Genomic DNA, 12,339 nt, shown 5'->3' with positions numbered 1-12,339 from the left:
TAATCAGGAATTGCAGCGTTAAACCACAGAGATAGTTAAACCACTGGGCTAAAATTGCACGTGGTTGAATATTTTAATAAAAATAGAAGTTTTAAATATGTAAACCATTTTATAAGCGACTATCAGCAGAAACACTGTCAAAATAAGCATCAAAATCGGGGGAAACATCCATTTCATGTGCTTATTACAATTTTTTTTCCTGTATTCTTCTCGTGAACTAATTGAGGTGGGAAATGATACTTTTCTTCATGCGCTCGCTATAATGCTGAATCTGTGATGATATTATTTCTCGTCCCTATTATTCCATTTTTATCCCGGTCAATGCCCAATAAAAAAATGCTTTTTGCGAAAATCTTATCATTGGGCATGTCCGCAATAATCAATCACTGTCATTACCGCTGACATATTTTCGTTATTGTATTATGTTTATAATAATGTTGACTTTGTTTTGTGGCAATAAATCTCTTTCTCTCATAAAACAGGATATCGATTATCGTCACGCGCTTGTGCACGTGATTATGATGTTTATAGGGGAGTCCCCGCCGATTTATCATAGCAATTAGGAAGGGCGGATGGAGGGATTTAGTTACTGTTTTTCAGTTAGTGAATAAACTGAATTCCTGTGGACATAATATTGGAATATATTAAATTAATGACATCATGCTAATGGTATTAATTTGTATTTGTTTAGATTTTTATTATATTATTCATATTTATATTTGGGGGGATGGGATTTAAATTAAAAAACCGAAACATGGAAACGAAACGATTATTTCCCAATTTACTATCTAATTGAAAAACTATTATTTTATTATGTGCAAGAGTGTTTAATATTTATTTATAAAGATGGCAACTGGTGGTAAAAGTGCAGATTACAATAAGTTAAGTGAAATCAATGCATGTTATCAAAACTCTATGACGTTCGTTGGGAATGCTCTGGAAGCTGATGAAAATGGAAATACAAACCTTGCTGTTGAAATTTATATGAAGGCTTTGAAATTTTTAGAAGATGGAGTAAGGGTGGATATTACTGGGCCAGAATATGTTGGAGCCGAATGGGAAGTTGCAAAACGCCAACAAGAAAATATGCTTAAAGCACAAGTAAAAACAAAGCAAAGACTTTATGATATTCAGGAATCTAATGCAGATGCTCATAGTTATAACAACTCACCGGATGTTCCTACTTATTCTTCAGCATTACCAGAAGGTCATAAATCATTATCTGTCGCAGCGGAGGAAATGTATGACATGTCTGGTGCTTTGGAACTACTTGCCATCCCAAGCGGTGTCCAGATATTTTTCGTATCTGCGGATCAAGAAGTAGGGACGACCCCACCCTCTTATCCTACGTTCTTGAAAGTCCATGTCCTAGAAAGCACTGGACAAGCATTTGTGCAAGTTTCGGATTGGATTTACCCTCTTGTAAGCGGTGAGACACCGGCCTTAAAAATGTCAAATGGTGCTTATGTGTTTCCGAATCGCACATCTGGTGGCATATCGCCTGGTTCCATTGGCATAGTAATATCTAGTGAAATAGATCCAGGGTTGGTAGAAACATTCGAGAATATCCTGCAGAATTTGGCACTGTTTCGTTCACAAGAAATCGCTGAAGGAGAAGATGTTTTGAACTTGTCCGATTCTGTACATGTTACGGAGGAATCGTCTATAAGTGATAAAATTGTTGGTGGTATACAAACGGGTGCTGAATGGTTGAGCTACGGCCTCAATAAGGGAGCAGAAATTACAACAGATCTGATAAAAAAGGGGTCAAATAAATTGAAAGAAAGTATAACACCAAATGATGAGCCTTCTACAGTAAACCCAACTGTTAAAAAGGGGTTATATTACACCCATGAAGCATCAAGAGCAACTGTTAAAGTCAGTAGGTTTTTGGTCGATGGTCTATGTGCTATAACAAGCAAAGTAAGTCAAGAAATTGCCCCACATGTTAAGGATTATAGTAAAAAAGTTTTACCAGATTCGGTAACATCAAAAGACCAAAAAGGAGAATCTAAAATGGATGGCGTGATCAAAGTTGCTGGTGCTGGACTGGCTGGATTCGGTACAGTCTGGGCAGAACTGGAAAAATCCGGTTTAGCTATTGCACGATCAGTTTCATCTGCCACAGTAGAGAACGTCCAGCTGAAATATGGACAGGAGGCTGGTACTGCTACAAGCCATGCAATGGGATCAGTTGTTAACGTCGGCAAAACCGCATTCAATCTCGATAATCTTGGACTAAAAGCGATTGCAAAAAGAGCTGCAAAAGACACAGGAAAAGCTGTTTTAAAAGAATATTCAGCAGAAGCAAAAGAAGATAATTCAAAATGTACAAAATCAAACATGTTAAATGATAAGCCTAATAAACATTGACAGAAATTTGCTAGTAGTAAATTATTATCTGTCTCTAATCATAAAGTTCCTACCATATCTGATTAGCTATATGCCCAGTTGTAGCCATATATAGTTACCATAGTTTCAGGCATTTTCAACTGAATTTGCTAAAAGCAAGACTGAACAAAATCACTCAAAATACACTCTCATTTCTGAGAAGTTACTGACTTAATGGTGCCGGAGTAAATACATTTGGTTGTAAGATTTAAGGCCAATTTGGGGATTGTGATCCAGTGATGCGAGCAAAGGAATTCTATGACAAAGCCTAATGGCTAGATGGGCAAAAATAATTAATCTCTCCAAGATTGATATAAGCTCTTTGGGTAATAGTGTGCCATATGGCTGATTTCAACAATCTTATGATTTTTTTTTGCTTGTTGCAAAATTGGATATGGAATCTGCTTAGTGAGCAGAGCACTGATTCGCAAAAATTTTCGTATTTATTCCATGGTTTTCAGGTCTACCCAAAAGAATAAATATATTTACACTAATATATTTGTAATTTGTACTAATATTTGTTCCCTTTTAATATAGAAACAGTACTTATATACACAAATGTTACTTTATAAACAGTTTCTTCTTTACATTACATTATTATATTGGTCAAATATTGCATATTCAACAATTGAGCGCCGGTGCATTTCGTTGGGTTTTCCAACAATAAAGCTGCTGCTTGACTCATCACTAACTAACAAGACATATGTCAATAATTTGGACATATTTCCATATGAACTTGAACCACATTGAAATAGTTCTAGAGCAGGGTTCCCTGATTGTGTCCCAGTATGATGAACAGCTATATAAAGCAATTACCAAGGGCATGGAATGGTGGTCAACTGGTCAATTTTTCCTCAAACAGAGTCCCTTGTCAGCTGCATAGGCAACATACTGAATGTCAATGGGTGTTGAACGGATATGAATAAATATATACTGACCCTATAAAACACACTAACTTTGAAAGCTACTTTGTACTGTCTTTATCAATTTATTGTTTCTCATAATTTCTTCAAAATTGCACTTTGTTTATTGCTGAACTGAACATCTTGAATACAAAAAAGACGAAAAATTGAATTGTTACTGTGCTCAATAGAACGGGTATTTACAGGTTGTTGATCAGATTTTTGCAAACAAAGTTTATCATAAATAGAGATCATGTGACGTCATGCTCAGGGAATTTATATACATTTATCACTAATTTTGAACAAGAAAAAATTGTGCCGAAACAGAGGTGTGGTGAATTGGGTATGTGTGGAAAATTCGTTATGGTGATAATAGAAAACTGAAAAGGCCCCCGACTCAGCTGAGCTCGCATACGCAAAAGTTTGTATAGTTGGGAGCTTGAGTCCAAATCTACCTCAATTTTCTCAATCAGGAGTCACTTTTGATATGGCTTGAAGTTGAGTATGAATTTTCTAAGCCCTGGGTCTGACTAACACATTTTCTCTATACCTAGTTTACGAGGATATCAATCTGGATAAATCCCTTTTGGATCACGTTATTTATCTCTAATGAGCAAGCACTGTTAGGCTCGAATGTCACATCAAGACACTGATTTCAAATAATAATATGGTGCTTCCATGAGTATTTATATTATGATTTTGTAAAATGTGATAATAAAGAAAATTGCTCAACAAGTGCTGGTAAGATATACAGTCATAAAACGTTTATATACTAGTGCGAATGAAGAGCCTATGCACAATGCTCAAAAACAATTTAAAAACTGCCAAAAAGACAAACTGATTAGTAGCAAGCTAAATTTGAATACACAATCAATATTCAGAGGAGGTGGTGTCAAGGGATTTGAACCAGGGACGTAAATGAAATTTGTGATACCTGCACAGTAAAGTTTCACCGCTAGACCAGTGCTTCCCAACCAGTGGGTCGCAAAGCCAATCAAAATGAGCCGCAGGTATTTCCAAATGTTACATACAGTTTTCTATTACATCGGGAAATTGTGGCATTATTATTACGAAACAATTATAATTATGCATTGCATCTCGTTAATATTTTCAGTTTGGAAACGGCAGGTAGGCGACTAGGCAGATCAGTAATTTGTTGAATTTGTGTGGACAGTAAATATGCGTTATTTTAATACCCTAACTTTGTTTGACACCCTAACAAAGTAAAAGGAAAGCTTGTCTGATTACATCAAATGTGCTTTCATTTGAGGCATGGTATTGCTTTGAGCCAAAAGCACAATTTGCTGAGTGTTAAAGCTGCGTTGCGTGTGAGCTCGTCTCCAATCAAGCCTTGACTTGATCTGATAATATACAATATGCAAGCTCAAGTTTCGCATTAATAGTAAATTGCATGGGGATACATTGTTCCTTTTATCATATATATCAACATCTCATTGTGGGTCGCACAAAGAAATGATAATACAATACTTCAAGAATTGCAAAGGTTGGGAAGTACTGCACTAGGCCTTTTTCATAATATAGGCTTCATGTCATGCTTAGTACAGTATAATACTGGGAGATCAAAGTGATCAGACAGTGCTAGAATATACAGAATAAATGTGTTCCTTATAACAAACTATCAATCATTGCATCAGTCCAATTCAAACTTTTTAAAATATTTTTACAACGATTAACACTTTTCATGATGGGAGGGCACTGAAGAATTATTGCATTCACTTGTTTTATAGTTAAATTTTTCGCCCCTTCTAAATCAATATCTTGAATTTCTGACGCCTGTTCTGGTTCATTGCCAATTTTGTTTGAAGTTTGAGCAGAATTGTTTGATGGGTGTAAACTCGTTGAAGCGGAAAACGATTGGATGATTTCATCAGGGACAGACTGTGATTGGCTATTTTGATGCAAAGACATTTTTAAAAACTCTTCTGCTACCGCATTTGTTTCTAAAGATTCAATTTCTTCCAAGAGAGAGTGTGTTTCTAGTAACGTAGCGTCAGTTATTGGATGCCCCTCATATGAAACTTGATACGCTAACAACGCACTCAAAATTCCTCTAATTTTTGACAGAAGAAAATTTGACAAAAATCCTTGATGAAAACCGGCGTTAAACGCTTCTTGTAATGACTGCTTCTGTCCGACTGTGGTCCCGTCAACGAAACCTTCTTTAAATCGATTTTGACAAATTTTATTCCATTCTTGCGACATTAATTCTAATTCCGAACCTTGGTCCATCTCATCGTCATCACTGTTCATGATGCTTTGTACCGGTAATTATAAAGGTTATATATAAAAAAATTCTAAAAGATAAGTATGGCAGAATCAAAATATGATAAAGAAATAACAAAATGAAATAAAATAAAAAACTTCCCATAGAATGCACAATAGTAAGGGTTGTTGATGTGTTTAAATGTCCAAAAATTTTGTCCAGGCATTTGAGATTGGGTGAAAAAATCATGATTCACAATAAAATTCATAGATCATTATAATAACATCATGAATTGTGTCTCAAGCATTTTATCCATTTGGTATTTCTGTCACAGAGATAAACTGCAAAAATGGCTAATTTTACCAAAAAAGCACAGATATTTTGAAATGAATCTTCTGCAGATAACATTGCTTTTAAGTTTCATTGAAACAAAGTCTATAATAATCTTTACTCAGTATAAAGATTCAAATTGGCGCAATATTCCACTTTTATATGCCTAAGTCAGTGTTTTTTCAAGGTGGTCCAAGTGGGCTTGAGGATTTTTTAAATCAGTCAGGATTTTTAAAATGAGTCTGGAGTTTCTGTTGGGCCTACAGTAGGCCTGAAGAAACATGTATGGCTGGAGAACCAAGGATGGAAGTTCAACTTGACAAGCTATTATTAAATAAACAAGAAGATTAGTTTGGTCATTGACACTTTTACTGTATTGTTTATATTAACATTTTTACGAAACTCGAAAATCTTAATAAGGTTTGTGGGCCTAAGATTTCTATCGACAAGAAAATAAAGGTTGAACACCACTGCCCTGAGTAATCTTTCACATAATTTGCAGCAATAATGACAGACTTTCGTAAGTTACAGTAACATGAAATGGCAGTGAAATATATAACTATTCATTCAATAGTTATTAATCCAACAAAAACATGAGACAAAGTTATTAGGTTTCGTACTAAACAAATCAAAAGCCACATTGGCCAATATTTATGCGCTCCCAGGGATTTTTCCGTAAGAAAATTAGCTTGTGAATGTCTGGCAAAATTATCACAACTAATAACTCAGGGTGGTCGGGACATGATTTTCGTCGTATTTTCAAATTTCCTGTATATTCCAGCAGGGCCAGCTGAAAGGACTTAATGGGGCTTCCCAATGCTATAAATTTAAAAGTCGGTGGCATTCATTCGAAAAGCCATACGGATTTATCTATGAATACTATTCTTCCTGTTACTATTTTGGGTGAGGTCTTCAGTGATCAGAATATCTATTCTCCAAATTCGAAACTGCAGAAAAAAGCCATCAAACTTTCACACAGACCCTTGTTTCAACGATATGACAAGAAGACAACTACATTTAAACACTTTTGTAAGAATTGCAATAATTTTATTTTATATGTAAAATACTACCGGGCCACCACTTGTTTTAATCTTTGTTTTTTAGCAGTGGTACCAGTCCTATAATTCATTTCAAAATAAGTTTCAACCACAACAGGAATCAAGCTTCCACCAACAGGGTTCTGTACAGTTTGCTCATGCTCAGAGAGAGTAATTTGCACCACATCACCCTTATCTGGGTTGGGGTTTTCCCTTGACCCCGCCATAAAACCCAATATAATGGACTTCTCTTGTCTAGTTAGTCTGTTAGCGTTTCGGAACATTTCTTGTGCTTGGTACATCTGCTCACCTGTAAGTGTCAAAGTCTTTTTCTGTTGCTGCTGCTGTTGGGCTTGCTGTGCAGCTTGCTGAGCTGCTGCTGCTGCAGCCTGCTGTTGAGCATGCTGCTGTAATTGTAACTGGTGTTGTAGGTTACTCGAAACAGCTGTTTGTAAGCCGGGAACTGAACTTCGAATTTGTCCTTGGAGAATGGCGTTTGCGGAAGGAGCGAATCTTATAGTTTGCGCAGGGATTTGTACGCTACGTTGCACCATATTAGGAGATACAATATAAGGCTTTCCAGGTCGCACCGGTACTTGAGTACGATAAATTCCTGCAGGGTAACCATGTAGCACCGTTGTTGGTTGTTGTATTGAGACTTGCTGCTGCTGTTGTTGTGAAATCTGGGGCTGAGAAGGGGTCTGTAATCTTGGCTGGTTTTGTACAGGTGGGGAATAGAACCTTGGTACTTGAGGAAAGTTTTGAGTGTTTTTTGGAACTGATAAATTTGTCTGCTGGGGTTGAGAGTGCACAGGACTGATTTGCTTATTCTGTGTGATTTGTGGGCTTTGCATAACCCTTACTGGACTCTGAATATTTGTTGGTTGCTCTTGCGTTCTGCGAGCGGGGGAAGGACTGCTAGATGAAGTGCTAGATGATGAGGTGTGAGAAGATGGGGTGTTCGGACTTGATAAAGCTGGTTTAGAATGTGAAGGAGAAGTAATAATATGAGCTGGAGTTTGCGTCGGTTTAAAATACGGCGAAGGTGTTGCAGGCATTGCATATACAGGATAATCTTCAATCGAAGGACGTTTTTCAATCGGCGGATTTTTCTTAGTCGGTTCAGGGAGTGGGGCTGAAGGCGGGGCAGGCATTTCTTCTTGGTCAATAGAACTATAATTAACCGGCATTTTGTTGGTTGGTGATTCTGCAGGGCTATAATGAGCAGAGTATTCATCTTCATCCTCCATTTCTTCTTGTTGATCTTCATCTGCCTCATCTGTGTCATCATTTGTATCTGTTGGAACCGGGGGCTCTTCCTCGGGTGCAGTAGACTGTGCCATTGTCGGAGGGACGAGACCAGCAGCATACTCCGGTGTTTCATCCATTTTTTCTTCAAGCTGAGTCTGCTGTGAACTGTCATCTTCCTGCTGTTGCTTCTTTCGTCTTTTCTGTTCTCGAATTCCGAGAGGTTGCTCAGAAATATCCAGCAATTTTGTTCCTCGCTCTGCTCTTGATGAAAATCTCGACGCTGTTCTGCTAGCCCCACCAGGTGTCATGTGAGAGCCTGGAGTCGACTGCGTCCTGAATCCTTCAGCTCGATGTGCACCAGCCGGTGTTTTTGGTATTCCCCTCATAGGACTTGCATCCGAAAGCTTTCTTGTCATGTCTCTATGTTTTACAGGAACCATTTTGTTCGATACACCCTTTTTAACTTGACTTGACGCGTTAGTTGATTTCTGCATCAAGTCCACTCTCAATGCAGCGGACTTTGGCTTTCTTTTAAGCGCAAAATGTCTCTGCGGTGGCGGTTGTTTCCGACCAAATTTTGAAGCGCATTTTTATTAACATATTGACACTCTAAAGGCAAAGTTGCAAAAACATCAGAATCCCGAACTTTTATATAAAAAAATTCTAAAAAATAAGTATGGCAGAATCGAAATATGATAAAGAAATAACAAAATCAAATAAAATAAAAAACTTCCCATAGAATGCACAATAGTAAGGGTTGTTGATGTGTTTAAATGTCCAAAAATTTTGTCCAGGCATTTGAGATTGGGTGAAAAAATCATGATTCACAATAAAATTCATAGATCATTATAATAACATCATGAATTGTGTCTCAAGCATTTTATCCATTTGGTATTTCTGTCAGAGATAAACTGCAAAAATGGCTAATTTTACCAAAAAAGCACAGATATTTTGAAATGAATCTTCTGCAGATAACATTGCTTTTAAGTTTCATTGAAACAAAGTCTATAATAATCTTTACTCAGTATAAAGATTCAAATTGGCGCAATATTCCACTTTTATATGCCTAAGTCAGTGTTTTTTCAAGGTGGTCCAAGTGGGCTTGAGGATTTTTTAAATCAGTCAGGATTTTTAAAATGAGTCTGGAGTTTCTGTTGGGCCTACAGTAGGCCTGAAGAAACATGTATGGCTGGAGAACCAAGGATGGAAGTTCAACTTGACAAGCTATTATTAAATAAACAAGAAGATTAGTTTGGTCATTGACACTTTTACTGTATTGTTTATATTAACATTTTTACGAAACTCGAAAATCTTAATAAAGGTTTGTGGGCCTAAGATTTCTATCGACAAGAGAATAAAGGTTGAACCCCACTGCCCTGGGTAATCTTTTACATACCGTTGTTTTGCACCAATAATGACAGACTTTCGTAAGTTACAGTAACATGAAATGGCAGTGAAATATATAACTATTCATTCAATAGTTATTAGGTTTCGTACTAAACAAATCAAAGGCCACAATGGCCAATGTTTATGCGCTCCCAGGGATTTTTCCGTAAGAAAATTAGCTTGTGAAAGTCTGGCAAAATTATTACAACTAATAACTCAGGGTGGTCGGGATATGATGTTTGTCGTATTTTCAAATTTCCTGTATATTCCAGCAGGGCTAGCTGAAAGGACTTAATGAGGCTTTCCAATGCTATAAATTTAAAACTCGTTGACAATTATTCGAAAAGCCATACAGATTTATCTTTGAATACTATTCTTTCTGTTATAATTTTAAGTGAGCTATTCCATTGATCAGAATATCTATTCTCCAAATTCGAAACTGCAGAGAAAAGTCATCAAACTTTCACACAGACCTTTGCTTCAACGATATGACAAGAAGACAACTACATTTAAACACTTTTGTAAGAATTGCAATAATTTTATTTTATATGTAAAATACTACCGAGCCACTACTTGTTTTAATCTTTGTTTTTTAGCAGTGGTACCAGTCCTATAATTCATTTCAAAATAAGTTTCAACCACAACAGGAATCAAGCTTCCACCAACAGGGTTCTGTACAGTTTGCTCATGCTCAGAGAGAGTAATTTGCACCACATCACCCTTATCTGGGTTGGGGTTGTCCCTTGACCCCGCCATAAAACCTAATATAATCGACTTCTCTTGTCTAGTTAGTCTGTTAGCGTTTCGGAACATTTCTTGTGCTTGGTACCACTGCTCATGTGTAAGTGTCAAAGTCTTTTTCTGTTGCTGCTGTTGTTGGGCTTGCTGTGCAGCTTGCTGAGCTGCTGCTGCAGCAGCCTGCTGTTGAGCATGCTGCTGTAATTGTAACTGGTGTTGTAGGTTACTCGAAACAGCTGTTTGTAAGCCGGGAATTGAACTTCGAATTTGTCCTTCGTTTGCGGAAGGAGCGAATCTTATAGTTTGTGCAGGGATTTGTACGCTACGTTGCACCATATTAGGAGATACAATATAAGGCATTCCAGGTCGCACCGGTACTTGAGTACGATAAATTCCTGCAGGGTAACCATGTAGCACCGTTGTTGGTTGTTGTATTGAGACTTGCTGCTGCTGTTGTTGTGAAATCTGGGGCTGAGAAGGGGTATGTAATCTTGGCTGGTTTTGTACAGGTGGGGAATAGAACCTTGGTACTTGAGGAAAGTTTTGAGTGTTTTTTGGAAGTGATAAATTTGTCTGCTGGGGTTGAGAGTGCACAGGACTGATTTGCTTATTCTGTGTGATTTGTGGGCTTTGCATAACCCTTACTGGACTCGGAATATTTGTTGGTTGCTCTTGCGTTCTGCGAGCGGGGGAAGGACTGCTAGATGAAGTGCTAGATGATGAGGTGTGAGAAGATGGGGTGTTCGGACTTGATAAAGCCGGTTTAGAATGTGAAGGAGAAGTAATAATATGAGCTGGAGTTGGCGTCGGTTTAAAATACGGCGAAGGTGTTGCAGGCATTGCATATACAGGATAATCTTCAATCGAAGGACGTTTTTCAATTGGCGGATTTTTCTTAGTTGGTTCAGGGGGTGGGGCTGAAGGCGGGGCAGGCATTTCTTCTTGGTCAATAGAACTATAATTAACCGGCATTTTGTTGGTTGGTGATTCTGCAGGGCTATAATGAGCAGAGTATTCATCTTCATCCTCCATTTCTTCTTGTTGATCTTCATCTGCCTCATCTGTGTCATCATTTGCATCTGTTGGAACCGATGGCTCTTCCTCGGGTGCAGTAGATTGTGCCATTGTTGGAGGGACGAGACCAGCGGCATACTCCGGTGTTTCGTCCATTTTTTCTTCAGGCTGAGTCTGCTGTGAACTGTCATCTTCCTGCTGTTGCTTCTTTCGTCTTTTCTGTTCTCGAATTCCGAGAGGTTGCTCAGAAATATCCAGCAATTTTGTTCCTCGCTCTGCTCTTGATGAAAATCTCGACGCTGTTCTGCCAGCCCCACCAGGTGTCATGTGAGAGCCTGGAGTCGACTGCGTCCTGAATCCTTCAGCTCGATGTGCACCAGCCGGTGTTTTTGGTATTCCCCTCATAGGACTTGCATCCGAAAGCTTTCTTGTCATGTCTCTATGTTTTACAGGAACCATTTTGTTCGATACACCCTTTTTAACTTGACTTGACGCATTAGTTGACTTCTGCATCAAGTCCACTCTCAATGCAGCGGACTTCGGCTTTCTTTTAAGCGCAAAATGTCTCTGCGGAGGGGGTTGATTACCGACCAAATTTTGAAGTGCATTTTTATTAACGTATTGACACTCTAAAGGCAAAGTTGCAAAAACATCAGAATCCCGAACTTTTTCTTCCAACTGGTGAATGACATTTTCCGCGATTTGATTTGAGCTTAAATCAAGACTCAACTTACACCTCATTGGGTAAGTTTTTACCACGTTGGCAACGAGTTTTACCCACTGGTCGCCGTCGTCTAAAGCGAGTTCCACTAGCCCATCAATAGTATGTTTCATCTCTTCTAGACTTCTCCGAGGAAGATGTAATATTCCCAATAAAAGTTTCATTTTTACTGTTGTCGATAAGACAGAAAAACAGCGGAATATATTGTCAATTGTGTCAGTCTTTATAATTCCTCCAATACTTGACGAAACCCAGAGTTCCTCAGCGGAACCCAGCTTATTATGAAGCCATAAAGCAGTATCATTGTCTCTCATGGCACGAGGGGCGGCCATTTTTAGGCCAAAC

The 12,339-nt window shown here is 38.0% G+C and overlaps 2 protein-coding genes and 1 pseudogene across 2 annotated transcripts; 1 reads left to right on the top strand and 2 right to left on the bottom strand.

The window, feature by feature from the left end:
- Positions 1-663: 663 nt before the first annotated feature.
- LOC120341401 (spartin-like) lies at positions 664-3,465 on the top strand. Its single transcript, XM_039409898.2, has one exon. It carries the CDS (start codon positions 847-849, stop codon positions 2,371-2,373), a length of 1,527 nt encoding a protein of 508 aa, XP_039265832.2. The 5' UTR covers positions 664-846; the 3' UTR covers positions 2,374-3,465.
- Positions 3,466-3,961: 496 nt separating this feature from the next.
- Positions 3,962-5,709, bottom strand: LOC144431983 (uncharacterized). Its single transcript, XM_078119936.1, has one exon. It carries the CDS (start codon positions 5,562-5,564, stop codon positions 4,920-4,922), a length of 645 nt encoding a protein of 214 aa, XP_077976062.1. The 5' UTR covers positions 5,565-5,709; the 3' UTR covers positions 3,962-4,919.
- Positions 5,607-12,326, bottom strand: LOC120341399 (uncharacterized; annotated as a pseudogene).
- Positions 12,327-12,339: the final 13 nt, after the last annotated feature.

Source organism: Styela clava, chromosome 14, assembly GCF_964204865.1.
Source record: "Styela clava chromosome 14, kaStyClav1.hap1.2, whole genome shotgun sequence".
NCBI classification, from domain to species: Eukaryota; Metazoa; Chordata; class Ascidiacea; order Stolidobranchia; family Styelidae; genus Styela; species Styela clava.
Note: the sequence above shows the minus strand (reverse complement) of the source record. Positions and strands in the feature narration are given on the sequence as shown.